General features: G+C 38.5%; 1 protein-coding gene across 2 annotated transcripts in view; it reads right to left on the reverse strand.

The window, feature by feature from the left end:
- The window catches only part of VPS13B (vacuolar protein sorting 13 homolog B), a 517,649-nt gene that overhangs the window by 273,093 nt on the left and 218,038 nt on the right, over positions 1-26,518 (reverse strand). For both annotated transcript variants that reach the window (XM_084803053.1, XM_084803052.1), the window contains exon 23: positions 15,746-15,980. In XM_084803053.1, coding sequence (XP_084659179.1) covers positions 15,746-15,980 — 235 coding nt within the window. The remainder of the gene's footprint in view (positions 1-15,745; positions 15,981-26,518) is intronic.

The raw sequence follows: 26,518 nt of genomic DNA on the forward strand, positions 1-26,518 counted from the left end.
ACAAAGTTGACAAAACCATACAATGGAAAAAAGACAGCATCTTCAACAAATGTTGTTGGTCTAACTGGAGGTTTACAAGTAGAAAAATGCAAGCAGACCCAAATTTTTCACCCTGCACAAAACTTGTCAAGTCTAAGTAGATCAAAGACCTCTACATAACACCAGATACACTAAATCTATTAGAAGAAAAGGTGGGAAGAGCCTTGAAATCATTGGCACAGAAGACAACTTCCTGAACAGAACACCAACAGCTCAGACTCAAAGATCAACAATTAATAAACGGAACTTCTTGAAACTGAAAACCTTCTGTAAGTCCAAGGATACTGTTAACAGAATGAAACGACAGTCTACAGATTGGGAAAAGATATTCATCAATCCTACATTTACAAAGGGCTGATATCCAAAATATATAAAGAACTCAAAACATTAAACACTAACAAACAATATAACCAAATTTTAAAATGGGACATAGAGCTAAACAGAAAATTCTCAACAGGAATGTCTAATGGCCACGGAGCACTTAAAGAAATGCTCAAAATCTTTAGATATCAGGGAAATGTAAATCAAAACAACTCTGAGATTCCACCTTACACTAATCAGAATGGCTAGGATAAAAAACTCAAGTGACAGCACATGCTGGCAAGGGTATGGAGAAAGGGGAACATGCCTCCATTGCTGGTGGGAGTGCAAACTTGTACAACCACTTTTTTGGAAATCAATCTGGGTCTTTCTCAGAAAACTGGGAATAGTTCTACCTCAAGACCAGCTATACCACTCCTGAGTATATACCCAAAAGATGCTCCACCATTCAACAAGGACACTAGCTCAACTATGTTTATAGCAGCTTTATTTGTAATAGCCAGAAACTAGAAACAACCTAGATGTCCCTGAACTGAAGAATGGACAAAGAAACTGTGGTACATGCACACAACAGAATAATACTCAACTATTAAAAACAAAGAAAATCATGAAATTTGCAGGCAAATGGATGGAGCCAGAAAAGATCATCCTGGGTGAGGTAATCCAGATCCAGAAAGACACACATGGTATGTACTCACTTATAAGTGGAATTTAGCCATATAGCACAGGATAAACATACCATAATGCACAGACCCAAAGAAGGTAAGTAACAAGGAGGATCCAAGAGAGGATGCTTAAATGTCACTCAGAAGAGGAAATAGAAGAGACAGAGGTAGTGGTTGAAGAGACAACACAAGGTAAAAGAGGAAACACAGAGACATGAGGGTAGAGATCAAACTGAGGGTAGAGATCAAACCTAGGGAGAGCGGGGTTGGGGGTGGTGGTGGGGGGCAGAAGGCCAAAAGACCTGTAGAGAAAAGAGAAACTGTGGGCAGGGTCATCTGTTACAAGATGGAGACCTAAATCAGGAAAGGCTCCAGGAGGAATATGAGAAGGACTCTAGGAGAGACGCCGAGGCTATAGAGTCTATAGAGGCTACCTTCTAACTAGACAAGTCTCCTAGTAGGAGGGGAACACCAACCCATCCACAAAAACTTTCTCAAAATTCACTCTGCCTTCAAGATTTGCAGGGATAAAGCAGATAGCAGAGATTGAGAAAATATCCAAGCAATGCCTCTCGAACTCAAGACCCACCCCATGGGAGAGAACCAACATCTGATAGTATTAGCAATACTCTGATTTACTTGCAGGCAGGAGTCAAACAGAGTTGTCCTTGAGAGGCTCCACCCAGCAGCCCCTCTAAAGAGATGCTGAGACTCACAGCTAAACACTGGGGAAAGTGTAGGGAGACTTGTGGGAAAGTGGGGGAAGGAGAAAAGGACCTGGAGGTGACAGGAGCCTCACAAGAAGCCAACTAACCATGGCACAGAGGGGCCTGCTGAGATTGAAGCACCAACCCAAGGACCCTGCACGGCCTGACCTAGTAGGCCCCCTGTATAGATGCAGTTCATGGGCAGCTCAGGCTTCATGTGGCTCCTCTAGTAAGGGGGGCAGGGGCTCCCTCTGACATGGACTCTCTTGCCGTCTTTTTTATGACTTTCTCCTGGCAGTACTGCTTTGTCACAACACAAGGGAAGAAAGAAGAAAGACACGTTCCATGTTGGTATGACTTGATGAGCAGGGGTTGATGGAAAGGGGGATTCCCCCCCCTTTTCTGACGAATAGGAGAGGGGAATGGAAGAGAGGAGGTGAGAGGAGCTGGGGCTATGACTAGGATGTAAAGTGAATAAACAAACAAACAAACAAACAAGCCAGGTAGAGCAAGATTTACACAACAAGGACAGGTATACATGAGAATGTGCTTGCTTATCTGGGCAGGGGCCAGATTGGAGGCCAGTAATTAGCATTAAAATACATAGGACCAACCCAGCCCAAGACAATTGGATTCAAAGACAGAATTACATTTAATGTAAAAGAAGGGGAAGTATACCATCATCACCCCAGAAAGCAGGAGTATCAATAAGTGACAGATAAAATTGATCCAGGGCACCAGTATGACAGAACACAAAAGTATTTCATATAGCATGATTACAAGGTCACTCTTTTAGGAAAGCATACCAATTATGGGTATATATGAATCCAATAACAAAGTCTCAAATTGTATGACTCAAAAAATGATATGGTTTAAGGATGGAAATACCGCTGAAAATAATGCTCATTGGTTTCAATGCTCTAGCATTTAATTATGACAGAAAACTAGATGGAACTCAGTAAGACTATGGCAGTGTTCATAAAACCACCAAGGAACAAGAAGCAAAAAAGTGAACTGATCAGTAGCAAATACAGAAACAGTGTGTTAATCCAGACAGAGAAGGAAGAAAAGGCTCATCAATGGCTTGGTGGAAAATACTATTCAAAGCACCTACTACCCTGATATAAGAACCAGACAAAATCTGTAAGAGAAGGCCACAGCCTCAAATCCTTCAGAGAAAATGAATTCCTTAAAAATGATCCATGGAAGCAGCAGCACAGGAAAAAAAGCTTTCCTTCACCAAACAGCACTCCCCAAAGGATCATGGGGAAAGGGCTTGGTTCCCTGTGTGCAATGAGACAAAACTCTGAGAAGACTTCCCTACTAGGATGCCTTTGAACTGCTGGGGGTACCTACATAGGGTCGATAGAGCTCTGGCCTTTCCCTCTGCCAGCTGCCTTCACCATAACTGGTGGTTATGCTCTGCCCTGCACTTCCGTCATGATGTATTACTCATGAGGCTCCAAACAAACAGAGCCCCAAATCATAGATTCCAAACACCCCAAATTTGAGTCAACCTTAACCTTCAGTATCACAGGTATTCTACAAATTAAAGGAAAATTAAAACAAAGCTATCATCATACTTAATAATGACTTAATGAATGATTTTCCACCTTCTCTAAGGATTAGAAACAAGGTAAGTATGTCCACTCTCAATAATTATTCAGGACTCTTTAAGAGTTCTTGCAAATATAATAGGAACCCAAAATAAAATATTATTAATTAATCTCATCTACACAGGAAAGAAATACATGTGTATAACATTCTTTCATACTAGTGTATGTATACCCAAATGTTGATTAACAGTATTGCAATGGCAAAAACTGTTAATACTGCAACTGATACCAACTGGTAAACGGAAATGGAATATCACATAAGCACACAATGGGAAGCTCCTTGTCAAATCAAAACAAATATGCTAAGACATGATGTGAGGATCTCAAAAATGTTTTAATTTTAAAATGGTTGAATTATATACCTACAATGCATCATTGTAACGTATGTGTGTGTGTGTGTGTGTGTGTGTGTGTGTGTATATATATATATATATATATATATATATATTCATTTATATTTTTAAAAAAGAGTAGTAGCTAAGCATGACACGGCACTCCTTAAATCATAGCATTCAGGACACAGAGGCAAGCAGATCTCTGCGAATTTGAAGCCAGCCTGATCTACACAGCAAGTCTCAAGAGAACCAAGGCTACATAATGAGACGCTATCTCAAAGTAAGAGACAGACAGACAGACATGAGCCCATGCATGGGCGTGCGTGTCCACACACACACACACACACACACACACACACACACACACACACACAGAGAGAGAGAGAGAGAGAGAGAGAGAGAGAGAGAGAGAGAGAGAGAGAGAGAGAGAACAGCAGTGAAGGTTTACTTTGAACTATTTTATGAAACAAAGTCACCAGAGGGCCCACCGTGTCCTGCTGGATGTGCACTCATGTTCTAGTACCTTCTAGCTATTTAATACATGTCCACTGCTCTCCCATCGCCCTGGAGATTATCAGGACTCCCCATGCCACAGACACATTCTGTAGGACAATTGACTATCTACATTTTTAGTAACCTGGGAAAAAATTCCAAAAAGGAGAAAGTCATAAAAAAAGATAATGAGATAGTGTAGATTTTTTAACAATCCCCTTAGCTTAAAATGGATATGAACTTGAAATATGCTTTTATTTTAAGATGGAACAAATTTTCAAAACTTTATCTCTGTGAAATACTCAAGATAAAATAGTGAGAACAAAAGAGTTAAATCCAAGTCTGAGGAATAGCCATATATATGCGTCAATGTATCTGTCATACAATATTAGGAATGCTGGGTAGAAATCTTAAATGTGAAATTGGTTACCTCAGAGTGATTTATATTTTTCTATGTATATACAAAATTTCTTTAATAAGAATGTTGCCATGGCAATCATTTAAAAGACACATATTTATTTCAAGAATCAAAGGAAATTATAGGGTATTTGAAATACATTAATTATAAAATTATTTACAAAAAGATCACATATTCATTTCACAAAATTATTCAAAATGGCTTACAACTAAATGTAATGTGCAGAACTATGAATCTCTCAATAGTTAACAGGAGAAAATGGAGGATGGCTTTCAGACACAACCCAAAGGAGCAGTCCATGAGAGAAAGAGCTGATGAGCTGGCTGCCAATGAACTTAAATTCTTTATGGTGTGTTAAAGCAAGAGTTGAAAACACATGCCCCAGATTAGGAGAATATATTTAAGCAACACAGCTAATGAAAGCCAATTATCCAAAACACAGAACTATGAAACTGAACAAGAATAAAATAAATCCTACTTAAAAGTAAAATATTTCTTGTGATAAAATTAGTATAGTTTTTGACATGAGCATGATTTGCATCAATATACAAAATTCAATACCATTGAACTAAAAAATAACCTTATTTGTGAGTAACAACTAGGGCCTTGAGATGAGGAGTAGATTCAATAATCTACCTTTTGTTCTATCCTTTCTCCATATTTCTATATCCCCCTTTCCTTCTTTTCAGCACCTATCTCCTCACCTACTAGAGAAAGATAAAGGAAAAGAGGCATCCTTGAGTCAAACCTAGTTTCCTTTCTGTAAAAGTTCAATAATACTTATAACCTCCCAGTAAAAATAAGCATCTGTAGACCAAGAGAATAAACAGAAACCTACTCAATCCCCCTTAGAGGAAATAGGATGTCATTCTCTTAATGTTTCTTCAGGCTGATTTAAGCCAAATAATTCCTTTGAAGGCTCCCCCCTGAAAAAACTGGGAAAATGGTTAATTAATTAAGCCAGGGATAGCATTTTTGGTCCATTTTTCAAAAGTAGTGCAATTTCAGGCTTAATAGGAGTCCTGTGTGGGGCAGTCTGAACTGCTGGACCTATTGAGGTCAGAAACTTTCTACAGCACTGTCCTAGAAGCTGTCCTGTTCTGATGGCGCCTGGGGCTGGAACATGAAGGGCGCAAGATGTTAGCCTCCATCTTGCTGAGAGGAATGAATCCTGTCCAGTCTGATCCAGTGTTGGTGTCAGTTCTTTTGTTCTGAAAACATAACTTCTCACAAGCATTATATAGTTCTAACACTGTGATGGTATAAGGTGTACAGGATGTACAAAGCAATTAAGGCTGGTTGAGCAGAAGTAAGACACCTGCAAATCTTTCTTCAAGCCATACTAAGAATGGCCTCTAATTATAAGTCACAGAGACTCTGTGACCAACATGAAGCCTTGTCTATGCATGGACATGATTCTATAGATATATGAGGTAAAATAGTTAAATAAGGTCTTCCAAAAACCTCAGAGACCTACAGAATACGGCATTTAAAGATGTTTTTATTCTTCTAAAGATGCTTTGACAACAAGACAAGTTAACTCCTGGCAACACCCAGCCTGCCTCAAGAAGAAGATGAGCATCAAAGAACCTCCTTATGGAGTTGGCTTCAAATGTAGCAAACAAGCCACAGGGCAAAATGTCTTCATTTCTACCACAGACAGAATTCTGCCTAAAAATGGGCAGGTTTAGATGCAAGCAAAGTCGAGGACAGCAAATTCTGCCAAGACAGGGTAAGCAAGTCCTCAATATGTCTGTCAGATATATTGGACCAGAAGGCTGAAGATAATGCTCCAAAGTTATAGAGAGTGTTGGGTGACTGTTCAGGCAGTAAACTGCTTCTGTCATTTTTTCATTTTGGAAGCTGCTAGCCTGCACTTCAGTTTCACTAAGGTATTTAAGTTTTATTCCTTCCCAAGTCTCTGATGAGTTTGAAGACCAGATAGTTTAATCTTTCAATTAAGCTTAGTAGGTTAGGGGTTAAGATATTTTTTAGATCAAGATATATGTTTTAAGTTAATAGAGATGAGATATGATAGATTAAAATCTCCATTCAGAAATTTAGACCCAACAAGATAGGAAAGATGGTCAAATCACTATGAATGTAGCATTTATATAATTCCTGATTGCCTCATGGTTCTTCCTGCTGTACGTAGACTCAGGTGTAATAATATAAATGTATATGTTAAAAAACAATCATAATAAAATATTTTTAAAAGTAAAATCTTTATCAAGTATCTCTAACAACAACAACAAAAGCTATGCAGACGGCACTTAAGTTCACATCTCACGTCACAAAGAACGAACAACTTCACACAAGGAGGAAGCATCACACGGCTATTAGAAAGGCAAAGGCACAGCATCAAATGCAGCTGTGCAGCAGAAGGAGGCACAGTCATTGCTGGTATGAAACAAAAAAAGCACACATTCTCTTTGAAGACACCTTGACAGTTTCTAACCAAAGTAAACATTGAGTACACAAGCCAATAATCACACACTTTTGTAATTACCCAACAGAGCTGCTCTAACATAAAAGAAATTATATGTAGGTGTGTGTGTGTGTGTGTGTGTGTGTGTGTGTGTAAGATCCATAAATTGCCAAAATTTGGAAGTGATTAAGATATTTCAAATTGGCGAATGGATAAACAGACAGTGGGATCTTAGTATAAAGAAGTGAAAGATCTATTAGCCATAAAACAAGCAGAAGAAATGCAACTGTACAGTATTGAGTTAAAGAAGTTGCTGTGAAAACACCACACATTCGATGCCAAACTATATCATATCTAAAAATGATTAGCCAGCAGGCAATAAACAACAAAATCATTGAGTGCTAACTGTTCTAGCAGATGAAGGAGCAGATAGATGACTAAGTGCAGCTCTCATAAATAATTTGGGCAGAGAAAATACTATGCACAAAAAGATGATGGTAAAAATTTGCCATTATAAAATTTCTCTTAAGTTACGCAATGTATACCACCAAAAGACAGTCCTAAGCTAAAGTACACTATGAACTTTGAGAGGGGGAGATACCTCAAGAGGCTCATCAATTGTAGACAGTACAGCATATAAGTCTGTGATTCTATGAACTACATGTGTAGGGATATAGAATATATAGGATATTTCCATTGTTGTGAACCTAAAATGAAGTGTCACAATGGTATCCAACACATTATATGCTGATTTTACATTATAATTTTTAAAATTACCTTTTTCTCAATGTCAAAAAATAACATTTTAGTTCTGGTAACCTAGTTTTTGTTTTAAAATAAATGTTCTAGACATTAAGAAATGTAAAACTGGCTAGCATGGAGTGTGGTGTAAGAATCTATTTTTAGTATTTAGAACCCACAGAATCTACAGATACATAAAGGATGGAGCAGGCTGAATGTGATTTGTGAGAGAATCATGCCTGTAGCCACCATACTAAGTAGATTTAGGTGACACACAAGCTGCACCACAAAAGATGTGACAGCACATCTGATCTCATCACTCGGGAGGACTGCAAACTCTATGCTAGCCTGGACTCAGGTCCAGTCTATAATTAACATCATTTGAAAAACATGGACGGTCATTTTCAAGGTAGTTGGCAGTTCTTTTCTGAGAATTGAAGGATTCCTATTTGCACAACGATAATAAATCACAATAATAAATCAAACAAGCCTAGAGAAAACAGGAAAACAAAACATTGCAACATCACATAACCATCGTCTTTAATGATAGAAACTGATTATGAAACTGCATTCAAACCTAAAATGGAACAATGTACACAAACCAAAGGGCAGACAAGAACAACAAAAGAAGCACTTAAGTTTTACATAGATTCTGAATAATTTCACATAAGGTTCTACTGAAACTCACTAAATCCAACAACAGCAAAGTTTTAACTTACAAATGATCTCAATATTCCATTTCTGTCAAAATATTTTATTAAAGTCACAGGCAACTTTTTCAAAGAAGAAATAACAAACCTCTGCTAGGCACAGGGTAGAAGCCCATCTGCTCAGAGGTGTTGGCTGGACGTAGCAAATTACATCTGCAAGGCTCACTGCAAGAGTTCCCTAATGAAACTCAAGATGTTGATTTTGACCCAAACACCCTACAAAGACTGGATCTGTCTATAAGCAGAGATCATCACTTTGCACCACATCGAAAATCAGTTGATACATTTCAGCAGAGAATCCCACATTTTGAACTTTAAAAATAAGTGAGTACAGAAAGAGCCTCAAATCTCTAATTAGATAGCATCCAATTCACCCCAGTAATCATTTCTGTAATGTTCAACAAAGGCTCTCAATAAAGAATCTGTTTGAATTACTGATAGACTTTCAAACACGTCAGAAATTAACCATTTAATTTTAAATACTTTTTTTTTTGCTTACATCTGCCATCCTATTTACTAAGAATCCTCTGAAACTTCATACAGACTACCAGTACCACAGTGCACATGTCATGCTAGACGATGGGCCTGAGAAGAGGAGAAGACGGGGATCACGTCTGTTCTCCTCACCTTAGCAGGGAAACCACAGGATGCACAGAACTAACCATGGCTGGGCCAAGGATTGTGATGAGAGGGGATGACAAAGGAAGGAAAAGAAGGGAAAGAAGGCTGAAAAGGAGATAGCAGCAAACCACGTTAAGCCTAATATCCAAAAGAACGAGGCTTGCTACAACACAGATTATTTTAAAATGTCAATCACAGAAGACCGTACACTATGCCTCCATTCATATAAAGTATTTAAAACACCAATTTCATGCAGGTATAATACAGATTGGCAATTGCTACCAGGCTGAGAGCAGAGGGAATGGTGAGTAATGTCCAGTGGGGTATTTCTTTTGTAGGAAAAGAAACCCAACATCCATGAGGATTGCCCAAAAGTGTGAATAATAAATTAGATATTTCAACTGTTTATGTTTTCGTTGTCTTATTTAAGGCATTTGTTCATATCCTCCTTAAAGTTTGTAAACATGTTCATGGCTGTGATTAGGAATAATAAATTAGATATTTTAGAAGAAATTTGGTTTCATAGGAATTAAATCTTTAAAAGTTGTTATACAAATATTAACAAACAGCAGTAAAAATCACTTAAACCTTAAAAATTAAATTCTGTACTTAAGAAAAAGAGTCCCCAGAACTCACTAGTTGATCTTAACATAATCTTTATGACCAGAGCATTGAACATGAGATATACAAGGATCTTGGTTGGATTCTCACCACCACAAGACAAGGGTAGGAGGGAGTTCCTAGTATCCAGACTCATATATGAAAGAATGAATGTATCCAAGGTGCTAGAGAAAGGATACTTGTATCAAGACAAAGATGATACAAAAAGAGTTTTGAAAAACTCTCCTGTTAATATGTCACATTCCCAGCCCTGAAAAGTTTCCAATGGAGATTTCAGTTGAAGAAAGTTAGAGAAATGAATATCAAATCTGGAGCTTAAACCTACACACACTACCTGCTTTTAGTGATAAACTGAATATATAGTAATCCAAATACCAGGATTACTATTCTTATATCTTCATAATATAAACAAACTGTTGACCTATTTAGTACTGTTAAAATTCGAGCCTTGTTATTAAAATACAGAATCATATTACTTTCTTCATGACTCCAAACTTTCCCAAGTTCACCTTTTTTTGAAATGAGTATGTCAAAGTTCAAAGAGGTATGAATTTGGAACTGAAAATACTGCAATATGAGAAAGCAAATACAAACTGGAAAATGAACCACAGCTTAAGTCATCTCATAATCATTTACTTTGTGCAAATAGATTAGAAACCCGAAAAGTAGTATATTCTATTACTTCTATATAATATACTCATTCTTGGCTCCAAGTAAAGTCATCCTCTTTTTTTTTTTTTTTTTTTTTTTGGTTTTTTGAGACAGGGTCTCTCTGTGTTAGCCTTGGCTGTCCTGGACTCACTTTGTAGACCAGGCTGGCCTCAAACTCACAGCGATCTGCCCACCTCTGCCTCCCAAGTGCTGGGATTAAAGGCGTGCGCCACCACGCCTGGCTTCCCTCTTTTATTTTTATTTTGGCCTATAAAAACACCTCACAGCACCAGCCAATTCCCTGTCCCCTAGGGAATCAGAGATCCCATAATACTTTCTGCTGCCCCTTTCAGCCTTTCCTTCTGTCCCACCAACAGTTCTGTGTGACTCTGTTGGCACACAGAAGCTGCCACTCAAAGCTGGGGCTCGATTAGAAGACCTCCATCCTTCTGCCTGACCTTCATTCAGATCTCTCCAGACTTAGTCTTACTCACAGGAACCCCTTCTCCTAGCCTAGTCCCAACCTGTACAGATGTGAACACTTGGTACAGACCCAGGGTCCACCTAGTTCTTCCTAGCTTCCCTTTTAAGGCTTTGATTCTAACCCATCTGTAATCCTTTGTGACTCCCCACTTATCAGCAGAGTAACACTTTACAAAGGCTTCTACAGCCACCACACTTGGCTGGGACATAGAACTGCTCTCTATCAGGGATGGCAAAAGCACCACACTTGGTTTGGGATTCAGCGATGCCATGGTCTTCACTCTTGGCTAGGACACACATTGGACAACAGCAACCAAAGAACAGAATACTCACCCAACAAATATATCTACACCGTATTCTAGTACAAAGACACAACCACAAACAGCCAAGGCAATATGCCTCCTCGAGAATCCAGGAAGACAACTGTTTTAGACCATGAGACAAGCAAGTTTGCTGAAGCACTAGACAAGGACTTCCAAATCACAGCCATGAGCATGTTTACAAACTTTAAGGAGGATATTAACAAATGCCTTAAATAAGACAACAAAAACATAAACAGTTGAAAGAAATAATGGAGACAATTCATATCATGAAATAATTTACAAAAGAGACAGAATCACTAAAGAAAATGCAAACTGAAATAGAACGAGAAGTAAAAAATTCATGATGTCAAACAAAAACTTCAGAGGTAAGCTTCAGCAATAGATTAGAAGACATGGAAAACAGAATTTAAGGTCCTAAAAAGAAGGTAGAAAAAATGGATAACTAAGTCAAAGAAAATAATAAATCTAAAAAAAATCCTTAACAAAGTCATGGAAGAAAATTTCCTCTTTCTTAAGAAAAAGATGCCCATCTCAGTACAAGCAGCACACAGAACACCAGATACACAGGATCAGAAAGAAAATTCCCCATGACAATAAAAAGACTACATTAACAGAACAAAGAAAAGTTACTAAAAGTTGCAAGGGGGAAAACCCAATTATCTACAAATGCAGACCTATCAGAGTAACACATTAAATTTTAATGAAAGCTGATAGAAGGAAGGCCCGGGACAGTTGTTAAACAAGTTCTGAGATGTCACTGATGCCAACTCACAATACTATACCTAGTATAACTATCACACACAATCTATGGAAAAAGAAAGCAATAAAATTTAATCCATTTCTGCTCACCAATTCAGCTCTACAGAAGGCACTAGAAGGACAACTTCATTCTGAAGAGAAAGCTTAAACCTAGAGCCAGATGAATTCAACACAGAATCCTACAGACCTGAAGTCAAGAACTAACAACAGTACTCAAGTTATTAAGGAAAACAGAAGCTGAAGGAACATTTCTTCATTTTTTTCTACATAGCCACTATTACCTTCATACCAAAACCACACAAAGACCCTCTACAAAAAGGAAGAAGGTGATATACCAATATCCTTTTTGAATAGAGATGCAAAAATTTTCAATAAAATACTTATAAGCTAAATAAGAACACATGAAAAAGATTATCCACAATAATCAAATTGGCTTATTTATTGTTGGCAGGATTGTAAACTGGATTATCCCCTACTGAATTCAATGTAGCAGTTCATCAAAAAGCTGAAAATTACTCTAGCACAAGACCTAGCTACACCACTTTTGGGTACCCAAAGGACTCTACATCTTACTCCAAAGATACTAGCCCCTCCATGTTCTCTGTTGCCCTACTCATGATAGCTAGAACCTAGGCACAGTCTAGATGATCATCACTAATGAATGGATAATTCACATGTGGCAGGCTTATACGAGGGAACATTATGCAGCTGTAAAGGAAAAATGGAAATTGCGTGTAAATGGATAGAACTAGTAACCATCATCCTGAGTGAGGTAGCTGAGAAACGTGTGCACGCACACGCACTCACATTGCGCATGCACACGCACACACATATACAAGCATGTCTTCTTTTGTATGTAGATGCTAGCTTTCATGCTATAGCTATGCATGTTTCTTTTTTTTTTTCATTTTTTTCTCCCTTATTAATTTATTCTTGTTACATCTCAATGGTTATCCCATCCCTTGTATCCTCCCATTCTTCCCTCCCTCCCATTTTCCCCTTATTCCCCTCCCCTATGACTGTTCCTGAGGGGGATTACCTCCCCCTGTATATGTTCATAGGGTATCAAGTTTCTTCTTGGTAACCTGCTGTCCTTCCTCTGAGTGCCACCAGGTCTCCCCCTCCAGGGGACATGGTCAAAGGTGAGGCACCAGAGTATGTGAGAAAGTCATATCCCACTCTCCATTCAACTGTGGAGAGTGTTCTGTCCATTGTCTAGATCTGGGTAGGGGTTTAAGGTTTACCGCCTGTATTGTCCTTGGCTGGTGCCTTAGTTTGAGCGGGACCCCTGTGCCCAAATCTGCCTATCATAATGTTTTACTTGTAGGCTTCTAGGACCCTCTGGATCCTTCTACTTTGCCATTCTCCCATGCTTCTCTCATCTAGAGTCCCACTAGAATGTCCTCCCCTCTGTCTCAGTTTCCTGGTAAGTGAAGGCTTTCATGGGACATGCCCCTTGGGCTAATATGCAGATATAAGTGAGTATATAACATTTGAGTCTTTCTGCTTCTGGGTTAACTCACTCATTATGATCATTTCTAGCTACGCATGTTTCAATTGCCACCGAGGCTAGGTAGCTAATAAGGGATGGCAGTGGGGTGGGGTTGTGGAGATATTCCAAGGAAGGAGAAATAGAGTCTAGCGTAACAAAGATATAAAAGAGGAAACTAGAAAAGAATGAGAAGAGGAGTGGAGAGCAGGCGAAGGAGGAATGGAGGGAAGGGACAACTACTAACACCTAGGGCCTTTTGAAAAGCCATATGGAAGCCTACCTCTGTAGAAGCTGGCTACAGTATATACATATACATGTATATGTATACAGTACATATACATATAAGAAAGGAAGCCAAATGAAGTCACTATATAAGAGGAGACAAGGCCCAACTATTCATTTATGTAACCAAGTAAATCTTCCAGTGTCAGGAGTGGATTACATCTAATTGAGTTCCTGGACAAAGAAAGGTTCACAGAGACAACACACACACACACACACACACACACACACACACACACACACACACACACACACTGCCTCGAAACATCACATTTCAAGGTTATTGGTTTACTCGCCATAACTTGATGGTAAGGTCTATTGCTGAAGGCACAACTTATTTATGCCACCGAACACCATACAAAACTAGAAACTTCACCCAGACTGACTAGTGTTCACAGTGCTGAAAGGAACTTTATACACTACCAGAGTAATCGTTAATTTCAGAGAGAAGTACAAACAAACACAGAGAAAAGTAATCATCAATTTCACCAAGCTCCAAACCGTGAAACCTACAGGAGAGACCTGCTTGGAAAATGTACCAGTACAATACAGGACACAAACGTTATCAAGGGAACAATGAAAGACATTCTGCTTGGATCTAAGGCCAGTCCATGAGATAAAAGCCATAGATGACACTACTTAAACGGTTAAGAACCTGAGACCACACAGGTTTAAAGAACATAACAACGAGAAGACGGCTGGTGACAACGTGGTGTAAGCCTATAGGCTTTATCCTCACTCCACCACGCTGGAGGAGCTTCGCTTGCAGTCGGTGGGAAGCAACCAAGAGCCACAACGAAACAGTGTGCAAAGAGTCAGGGACTTTAGAGCATCACACGCAAACAGGATGTTTTTATCAAAGCCAGAGGCGGTGAGTGACACCATATAAATAGTGTCTTTAAAAACCACAACAGGGCTGATATACATACAGAGTCACAGAGAGGGTGATGTCACCCAAAAGACCTGTACAAGCCAAAACCGCACAAAATCCCAGCATTGAGAAAGAGAAGTGAGCATAAAAGTCCCCCCCCTGACCAAGAAGCTGTTTGCAGCTGGCGCCCACTAGGGATGAGAAAATTAGTTTCCTCTAATGGAGTACCAACGGGTATAACAACCACACTCCAGGGCAGGCCCCGTGGGACCCAGGAGTTGCTGACTGACACAAAACAGGCTCCATGTTTTTCTGTGTATGTGTGCTTTTTGTTTTGTCTTGGTATGTTATGTCTTTGTCCTATTGATTTTTTTTTTCTGAGAAAGAAAAAAAGGGACTTGAAGTTGAGTGGGTAGAGAGAGACAGTGATAATCTGGAAGGTGTTGGGGAAGGAATATAATTAAAATATATAAATAGTTTCTTTTTTTAATAAAATAAAACCCAAATGTGGGCTGGAGAGATGGCTCAGCAGTTAAGAGAGCTGGCTGCTCTTCCAGAGGGCCTGAGTTCAATTCCCAGTAACCACAGGGTGGCTCAGAACCAAATGAGATCTGGTGCCCTCTTCTGGCATGCAGGCAGAACACTGTTTACATAATGAATAAATAAATCTTAACAACAACAACAACAACAACCACCACCACCACCACCACCAATCCAATTTTCAGCCAAATTTGCCCTATGTTTTCATTCTAATAATCATATTGTATATTTTATATATAATTTATTTCAATATAAATTATAAAAGTATGAGAACAATAAAATATACCAGTACACTTAGTACAACTGTAACAAATCTTCACATAAATGTTGGTTTACATGTATACTATATGTCAAAAAACAAAACAGGGCAGGAGAGATGGCTGTGCAGTTAAGAACACTAGCTGCTCTCCTAGAGAATCAGAGTTCAATTCCCAGCACCCATATGGCAGCTCACAATGACCTGTAACGCCTGTCCAAATATGTATGATGTACTTGTCTGGTTCAGTGGATTCTGCACTTACATGGTAAACAGATGTACATGCAGGCAAAACACTCATATGAGTGAGATAAAAACTGGGGGGAAACCGTACAACTAGCAGCATAAAATAATATGAAAAAAATTAAATGTACCTTCTTCTAGGATTGGCCGTGGGATGATGAAAGGAATCTCCTGCAGAGGTTCCATGCACTTGTGGCCAGCACTAATAACCTTGATTTGTGGCAAACAGAGGACAAGCGTTCCGGGTATGCTGCTTTGTCCATGGTACCAACTTCTTACTGTTCCAGGGATGTCGCCAGATACAATTGTACTTGGGGAAGGCAGGCTGTCGTTTGGAATGAATACACAGCAGGACTGTACATCAAGCTAGAAGAGAAAGGAAGAATTAAAATATTTCATCAGATCAAACACTTCAACTACTCATATCTTTACAACAAATAATGAAGTCAAAAGTGGAAACAAGCCCTGCATATGTCGTCAAAAGTGATTTTACTTAAGAGATCCAAGTGACAATTCAAAACCCATCTTTGCAGCTATAAACCTGGCCAAAGCATCCGGCGACAGGAGATAAAACATGCAGCTGCCCTTCACCACTGGTTTTCAAGGACCAGGATGGAGACAGGAAATGTGCTGATAACAGGGAAAGACATAGTCACTCTTGCTTCTCCAGGACATTAGATTTACTTAGCAGCAACAGACAAAGCTATGAACTTTTTTTTTTATTAATAATGCTATTTTTATACTCATTGGGAACCTGTATTTAAAAAACCTAAAATAGATGAACACATAAGTAAAATATTCAGTTTTTAGCAATAAACAATCATTAAGAGAAGAGGACTGTGTATTAAACTTTGTGTGTATTTCCAAAGAGGCAAAATGTATATACATACATGTGCCATAGGTGTTACACATGGGAATATGAAAAGTCTTAGAAATCAAAGTACTTTGTATCATTTTTAAACTTCAATTTATTATGTAAATTGTGATTTTTACACAAAATGTTTAATTCTCCTTAAAAATTAAGAACAGTTACTTAACACATCAGATCTATAGAGCATTAAAACCAAATAGGCCCAAGGGCAATCCTCAGTGATATCAGTGTTTTGTGCTTCTTTTCAATTCAGAACCAGTGAAGGGGAAGTTCTAACAGTCTTAGTTGACTGGTTTTGTTGTTGTTATTTTCCTCCACTGAGGAACTATTTTATTTTATTTCTTTTTTTACTAAATATTTTTTACATATACATTCAAATTATTACACAATAATACCTTGTATCCTAGCAGATCACCATGGACTAAAGCTGGACCTCCACAACAACATAATTAACACAAAGCCTGCACACACATGGAAAGTGAACAACTCTTTACTCAATGACAACTGGGTCAGGGAAGAAATAAAGAATGAAAGACTTTCTAAAATTCAATGATTTTTGACAAAGAAGCCAAATCTATACAATGGAAAAAAGATAGCATCTTCAACAAATGGTGCTGGTCTAACAAAACGTTTACATGTAGAAAAATGCAAGTAGACCCATATTTATCACTATGCACAAAACTCAAGGCCAAGTGGATTAAAGACCTCAACATAAAACCAGAGACTCTAATTCTGTTAGAAGAAATAGGGGGAAAGAAACTTGAACTCATTGGCACAGAAGACAACTTCGTGAAAAGAACACCAACAGCCCAGGCTCTAAGGTCAACAATTAATAAATGGGACCTCATGAGGCTGAGAAGCTTCTATAAGGCAGAAGACACTGTCAACAGAACAGAGTGACAGCCTACAGACTGGGAAAAGATCTTCACCAACCCTACATCTGACAAAGGTCTAATATCCAAAATATATAAAGAACTCAAGAAATTAAACACCACCAAACCAAATAACCCAATTAAGAAATGGGGCTCAGAACTAAACAGAGAATTCTCAACAGAGAAATATTGAATGGCTGCGAAACACTTAAAGAAATGCTCAATGCTCCTTAGTCATCAGAGAAATGCAAATCAAAACGACTCTGAGATTCCATCTTACACCCATCATAATGGCTAAGATAAAAAAACTTATGTGACAGCACATGCTGGCGAGGATGTGGAGAAAGAGGAACACGCCTCCATTGCTGGTGGGAATGCAAACTTGTACAACCACTCTGGAAATCAATCTGGCACTTTCTCAGAACTGGAAATAAGGCTTCCTGAAGACCTAGCTATTCCACCCCTTGGCATGTACCCTAAGATGCTCCACCACACAACAAGGACATTTGCTCAACTATGTTTATAGCAGCCTTACTCGTAGTAGCCAGAATCTAGAAACAACCTAGATGTCCCTCAGTGGAAGAATGGATAAAGAAACTGTGGTACATTTACACTATGGAATACTCCTCAGCTATTACAAACAAGGAAATCTTGAAATTTGCAGGCAAATAGATCGAACTAGAAATGATCATCCTGAGTGAGTTACCCCAGACCCAGAAAGATACACATGGTATACACTCACTTATAAATGGACACTAGCCCAACATGGGTGTCCTCTCAGAGTCTTCATCTAGCAGGGCAATGGGACAGATGCTGGGACTTCCTATTGGATCTCCAGATGAGAAAGGAATGGGAGGATGGGGAAATGGAAGGACCCAGAGGCTCCTGGAACCTCCGAGAAGGCTATCAAGGCTGCCAGATCTGGACCCAGGGGTTCTGCTCAAAGTATATCAGCCAAGGACAATGCATGCAGTAAACCTTGACCCCCTATTCAGGTCTACTCAATGGACAGCTCATTCGCCACAGTTGTGTGGAAAGTTTGACATGAACTATGCTGCCCCCTGTTTGACTACTTCCCCAGTGGGGAGGCCTGGTGGCACTCAGAGGAAGGGTAGGCGGCTATGTGGATGAGACCTGAGAGGCCATGATCATGTGGTGGGGAAGGAGGTCTCCTTCAGTCACAGCTCTAGGGAAGGGAGGGGAGAATGGGAAGATACAAATGACGGGATAACAATTAAGATGTAATCTGAATAAACTATTTAAAAAATAAAATAAAAATAGAAGAAGCAAAACAACAACGGCAACAACAATAATAAAAAATAGCCCTGTTTGCTTCACATTTCTGAGTCTGGACAACCACTGAATTCAGTGAAGAAAAAAGGGCACATAACCTTTTGCAAAAAGCAAATGCATATGATATACTAATTGAATTCTATTATTTCTAGAACCTTATATTGCAGCTTTAAGTTTGCAAGTATTTAAAAGTTGATGATCTGATCAAGTTCACAACATACTTCATTCAGAAGTAAGTCTAAATAGTATTATGTCTCACTAGTACGACTGAAATATTTAACATAATGCATTAGTGATATTTAATTGTACAACCTAAGTGAGCATTCTTTCCTAATGCATGAGAAAAAAGTAAAATATAAGTAAATATTAACATTTCATACAGCTATTGATATTATGTTTAAAATGCTCTCAACAATGTGAGGCCATTTGTTTAATATGCTAAAATGTGACCATATACACAAAGTCAGCTTTAGAAATAAAATTTTAATTGCATTCTGATTCCTGAAATAAAAAGCATCCTACTCCACAACTGAAAAATCACCTGTTTCATAGCATGGAAACAATGAATAACGCACACAGGATCAACAGTGTACACATGTCTGAGTTAGGTGCAAACTCTACAGGATAAGCTTTCTGAAACATGTCATCCGTGATGAGGGTCCCTTTAGTGAGTGGAATCCAAACACACATACTAAAAATTCATTGAAAGTATTGTGGAGTAACACGTATTCTATACAGTGAGGCTATCATACGAAGCTTTTTTACACTTTTAGAATAACTGTTAAACTGTGTGTCTAAACTGTGGTTTAGTGTAAAATGTTGAGTGATTTATATCCCTGGTCATAAGTGTGCAGCTATAAATTCTGCATTAATGTAAGGACATGACGATCCAAGGGAAAGAAAATGAAGTAATCTGCCAGTAAGACATCCTGAAGGCGGGGGTCAGATTTTGTTCATGGAAACCACCTGGTTGGGACCCTCTGCACCGCACCAAACACAAATGATCTTTTAAAAAAATATCCTATTCATGAATGCACTGCAGCTGCACTGGGTGTTACCTCATTTTTCCATGGCAACATCCTTTCTGTTTCAAGGATCTTGTTTCAGTTTTGGTAGCAACAAGTTCTTTTGCCAACATTGAACACACTCATGGGTGAAACTAGGGATTATGACAAATTCCTGAAGTAGAGCCACCTCTATTTGGTTACTGCTAGGTCAAGGGCTACGCACTTAGGGATCAGATTCAGAGAGTAAACCAATAATGTAAGGAAGAAAGTTTGGTATCCATATTTTCACAAATGAAATTATCGCAATGTGCGCTTATTCTTAAATTTCAAGTTTGTGTGCCTGGTGATCCCTAGCTCTATATGTGAGATTTCATAATCATAAGCCTGTTCTTTTCTAAAGAGAGACAGAAAGCAAGTGAATGCGGAGGGGAGAAAAAGTAGGGAGGAACTGGGAGGAGTGCAGGGAAGGGAAACTGTAGGGGAGAATGTATGTTCAAAAAAAGAGAAGGAAACCTGATTTTTGTGGCTTATGTGCTGTGTAAGTGTGCTGGCAACTCATTTAAAGAGAAACATTTATAAGTTCATCTGAAGAATTTAAGCTAGCCATCTTATGAGACACGTCATATGTAAATGCTTCCTAACGCTGGGCTAGGTGCCCTTTAAAAGACAACTGCCTCCTAATCTGAAATGACATGCTCCCCTCGTTTGAAATAAAACTTTGGAAATAAGTGTAGTTATTTTAACATTCTATAGAATTAGGCATTCTTTATGTGAACATACTTTATTCTTTAATAAACAACTTCAAATTAAAGAAAAAGCTCAACAATGTACACTACTTCCTTAATGTTTCTCACTCATGCACTCTTTAACACCTACACTGGCCTGGGCTGGAATGCAGGAATGTAGAGATCTCAGACACAACGATACACATTTCCTGAGCAGTAGAGGGCTGGAAAAAGGTTTTCCAAGTACACAGACACAAGATGCACACTGGAGTAGTTATTTTAATACCTAATAAAATAGGCTCTCAAGTAATTATTCAAAATAGATGAGGAAGGACACTTCATACTCATCAAAGGAAAATTCCACCAAGATCACATCTCATTTCTGAACATCTATGCTCAAAACACACGGGCACCCAAATTCCTAAAAGAAACTTTACTAAAGCTTAAATCACACATGGAACCCCACACGTTAATAGCAGGAGACTTTAGCACCCCACTCTCACCAATGGACAGATCATAGTGATAAAACCATAAAGAGAAATAATGAAACTAGCATGGCATGAATCAAATGGACCTAACAGATATCTAAAAAAACTTTTCACCCAAACACAAAAGATTAAACCTTCTTCTCTGTACCTCACAGAGGCTTCACCAAAAATGATCATTTGGTTGATTACAAAGCAAGCCTCAACAGATACAAGAATCCTGAAATAACCCCTTCTATCTTATCACACCCGAGTACAGCTGAACTTTAATAACAATATAAAAAACAAAAAGCCTATACACATATAGAAACGGAACAATTATCTTCTCAATGACAACTGGGTCAAGGAAGAAATAAAGAAATAAAAAACTTCCTAGAATTCAATGAAAATTAAGGCACAACATATACAAACCTATAAGACACAATGAAAGCAGTGCTGAGAAGAAAGTTCAGAGCACTAAGTGTGTTCCTAAAAGGAGTGGAGACATATCATACAAGCAACTTAACAGCACACCTGAAAGCCCTAGCGAAAAAAGAAGCAGACACATGCAAGAGGAGTAGACAGTTGGAAATAATCAAACTCAGGGCTAAAATCAATAAATTAGAAACAAAGAAAACAATTCAAAGAATCAATGAAACTAAGAGCTTTTTTTTTTTTTTAAAGAAAATCAACAAGATAAAAATCCATTAGCCAAACTAACTAAAAGGCAAATGGAGAGTATCCAAAGCAACAAAATCAGAAATGAAAAAGGAGGCATAAAGACAGACACCAAGGAAATCCAAAACCTCATTAGGTCTTCAAATGTCTATATGGCACAAAATTTGAAAATCTAAATGAGATGGACAAATTTCTTGACAGATTCCACTTACCAAAACTGATCAGGTAAATAGTTTAAACAGTCATATAACCTCTAAGGAAATAGAAGCAGTCATTAAAAGTCTACACCCCCAAAAAGCAAGAAAAAAAATACCCAAAAACCCAGGGCCAGACCAGTTCTACAAGACCTTCAAGGAGGAACTAATACTAATACTCTTTAAACTATTCCACAAAATACAAACAGAAGGAATGGTACCAAACTCATTCTATGAAGCCACAGTCATCTGGATACCTAAACCACACAAAGACCCAACAAAGAAAGAGAATTTCTGAGCAATTCCATTTATGATCATTGATGCAAAAATACTCAATAAAATATTTGCAAACCTAATCTAAGAACAATCAAAAATATCATCCACCATGACTAAGTAGGTTTCAACCCAGGAATGGAGGGGTGGTTCAATATATGGAAAGCCATCAGTGTAATCCACCATTAAAAAAAAGAAAGAAGAAAACCACATGATTATTTTCTTTGAGTAAAAATGCAAAAAATATATATATATATATCCAAAATCCATTCATGTTAATAGTCTTGGAGAGATCAGGGATACAGAGCATATACCTTAATGCAGTAAAGGCAATATACAGCAAGCCTATAGCCAACATGAACCTAAATGGAGAGAAACTTGATTTCACTGAAATCAGGGACTAGACAATGCTGTCCACTCTCTCTGTATCTCTGCAATATAGTACTTAAATTCCTAGCTAGAACAATAAGACAATTAAAGGAGATCAAGAGGACACCAATTGGAAAAGAAGAAGTCAAAGATTCACTATTCGTGGATGACATGATAGTATACACTAGTAATCCCAAAAATTCTGTCAAGGAACTCCTACAGCTGAGAAACACCTTCAGCAAAGTGGCTGGATACGAAATCAATCACCCTCCTGTATAAAAAGACAAGCAGGCTGAGAAATTAGGGGAACAACACCCTTCACACTTGCCACAAAAAAAAAAAAAGTATCTTGGTATAACTCTAAAGAAGCAAGAGAAAGACTTGTATGAAGAAAACCTCGAAGTCTCAGGCTGGAAAGATAGCTAAGAAGTTAAGAGCACTGGCTGCTCTTTCAAAGTTCCTGAGTTCAATTACCAGCAACCACATGGTGGCTCATAACCATCTATAATGAGATCTGGTGCCCTCTTCTGGCATGCAGGTGTACATGCAGGCAAAACACTATAATAATTAAATAAATCTTTAAAAAAAACAAAAAACTCCAAGGCTCTAAAGAGAGAAATTGAATAAGATATCAGAAAATGGAAAGATGCCCCATGCACATGGATCAGTAGGATTAACAGTAAAAATGGCCATCTTACCAAATGCAATTCCCATCAAAATGCCAACATAATTCTTTATAGACTTTGAAAGAACAATTCTTAACGTCGTATAGAAAAACAAAAATCCCCAAATAGCCAAGAAAATCTTGGAATAAACCCACAACCCAAAACCATACAATGGAAAAGAAGACAGCATCTTCAACAAATGGTGCTGGGGTGGGTCTAACTGGACGTCTACACATAGAAAAATGAAAATAGATCCATTATTTATCACCTGCATGAAACTAAAGTTTAAGTGGATTAAAGACCTCAACATAAAGCAGGACACAATAAGTCTGCTAGAAGAAAAAGTGGAGAAGAGCCTTGAACTCATTGCCATGGAACAGAACTTCTTGAACAGAACACCAACAGAAATCAGACCTCATAAAACTTAAAAGTTTCTGTAAGGCAGAGCACACTTTATAGAATGAGTGAAATAACAGCCTACAGACTTGGAAAAGATCTTCACCAACCCTACATCTGACAAAAGGCTAATATTCAAAATATATAAAGAACTCAAAACATTAAACACCAACAAATCAAATAATTCAATTAAAACATGAGCTACAGAGCTAAACAAAATTCTCAACAGACAAATCTCTAATGGCTGAGAAGCACTTAAAGAAATGCTCAATGTGCTTAGTCATCAGGGCAATGCAAATCAAAACAATTCTTTGATTCTATCTTATACCTGTCAGAATGGCTAAGATAAAAACTCAGGTGACAGAACATGCTGGGGAGGATGTGGAGAAAGGGGAACATGCTTCCATTTCTGGTGCGAGTGCAAACTTGTACAACCATTTTGGAAATCCATCTGGCACTTCCTCAGTTGCCTGGGAATAGCTCTACTTCAAGACACAGCTACACCACTCCTGGGCATATACCCAAAAGATGCTGCACTATACAACATTCGCCCAACTATGTTCATGGCACCTTTATTGGTAATAGCCAGAATGAGGAACAACTGAGATGTCCCTCAACTGAAAAATGGATAAAACTAGTACGGTACATTTACACAATGGAATATTATGCAGCTATTAAAAACAAAGAAATCATGAAATTTGCAGGCAAATTACAACTAGAAAAGATAATCCTGGGTGAGGCTACCCAGACCCAGAAAGGAATTCATGGGATATACTCAATTATAAGTGGATATTAGCCATTAGTACAGTATAAGCATACTACAGTCCACAGACCTAAAGAAGTTAAGTAACATGGAGGACATAGGGAGGATGCTTGAGTCTCATCAGAAGGGCAAACAGGACAGACAGAGAAGAGCTTGAGGAGAGGGACAGGACAGGGCCCGTCATAGAGGTCCTCTGAAAGACTCCATCCAGCAGGGGATTGAAGCAGATGTGGATACTCACCGTCAAACTGAGGCAGAATGCAGGGAGCCTTATAGAAGAGCTGGGTATAGAAGGACCTGAAGGGGACAGGAGCTCCACAAGAACAACAGAGCCAACAAATCTGGGCCATGGAGGGACATGCAGAGACTGATGCAGCAACCAAGGACCATTCATGGAGAGGTCCTAGACCCCTTGCTCAGATGCCATCCATAGAAAGTACATTCTCCATGTGAACCCTATAATATGGGGCTGCCTCTGACATGGACTCTGTTGCCCACTAATTGACCACTTTCCTCTGGCAGGGCAGCCTTGTCAGGCCACAGAATGCAGGCAGTCCAGAAGAGATTTGGTAGGCTGGGGTCAGATGGTAGGTCAAGAGCGCTCCCCCTTTCTGAGGACTAGAGTAGGGGCAAAGAGGGAGGGAGAGTCTGGGGTAGGACCAGGAGAATACGAGGGAGGAGGCTATAATCAGGATATAAAATGAATAAATTAAAAATAAAGAAATTAAAAATGAAATATGTATGATATTGTCAACTAAGCATTTGCCAAACAAATAAACCTACAAATAAACACTAAGTGTCTACTATTTCCAAGAGTATTTGCCTTCAAGGATTTAAAAAGATGTACATGGTTCACATATTTTAAAATTTGGTTGTTTACGTATATATTTATGGGCCTCCAAAATTATCAGCCTTCTATGTGTGCTACAACAGAATAAATACTCAAAATTAAAACCAAATTTATTTCTTGTTTTATGTCATTAATGTGTTTCTTATTTGGCGTCTCTATTGATGATAAAACAGCATGGTCAAGAGCAAGTGGGAGAGGAAGGAGTTGTTTCAACCTACATATTCCAGCCACAGAGAGAAGTTAGGGCTGGAACTCAAGGCAGGAACCTGGAGGCAGGAGCTGATGCAGAGCCCACGGAGGGGTGCTGTTTCCTGGCTTGCTCAGCCTGCTTTCTTATCGCTCCTTCTTTGGTGAGCTGTGCCCTCAACCAACACTGACCAATCAAGAGAACGTGTCACAGACTAGCCTACAGGCCAACAGGGGGGGCCTTTTCCAAACTGAAGTTCATCTTCCCAAATGACTCTGGCTTGTATCAAGATGACATGAAAGCAGTCAGCACAGTGTGTCATGGAAATACTTTGGATATGGAATCTAAATATACCCAAGTTTAAATTTCAAATAAAAATAAAACAAAAATCTCAAAGGGGAAACCTTGATTATCTTCCATACTTTTCCCATTCAGTTTTGATTGGGGGTGGGGGTGGTTGTTAAATTCCTAGAGTTGAATTTCAGACTTGTCCCTGCTAAGAAGTTACCATACAATAGCTGGAACTTACTCAGTGCCTGTGGCAGGAGATAACCTCTATACAAAACTGCTAGTGTTAAGTGTTATAAAAACACACTTTCATAATTAATGTAACTATTCACCTGCCTGTCCTGAAGTGTCTGTTCCTACTTGATCCTGAAGATAAATCATGGAGTTCACTAGACATTAAGAAATGTTATTATTTCATCATTGGCCACAACCCAGGTGAAATTCCCCAGGAGAGAATTCAATTGCTCTAGCTTAACTGGCTTACAGTGTTTTTCTTGAGATAGCTTGACAGTCTCATCAAAATGAGAAAACAAACATAGTTCTCTATATAATGGGTGAGTACTACTAGAGGGATCAGAGACTTGGGACAAAACCAAACCCCGAGATGTTTTAGACACAAAACTGAACCTCTCAATATATATAAGCAAAACAGCTGGGTTAAGCAACAGCAATGAAAATGTTTTCCTTTCTCAGAGTTTCAGGCCACAGCACTTCTATTTTTGTAACTTTATCCATTGTTAATTATGCGCTTTCATAATAAAAGTGCAGCTTCCTAAATTGTAAGATCACGGCTGATGATGCTGGCCCTCATGGTTTTCAGATAAAGAAAAATGTCAAAGAGCAAATGAGCCTAATATAACTGTTAAAGGGTCCTCAAGCCAAAAAACGCCTAAGCCAAATTGAACTATTACAAAATAACATCATAAGGATGTAAGAAAGCCATATTTTGCCACTGAAAAAATAAGATGATATACCAAATAGTTAGTGCCTTTATACTTCATAAGTTTTT

The sequence above is a fragment of the Acomys minous genome, assembly GCF_964271855.1.
Source record: "Acomys minous genome assembly, chromosome: 12".
Lineage (NCBI taxonomy): Eukaryota > Metazoa > Chordata > Mammalia > Rodentia > Muridae > Acomys > Acomys minous.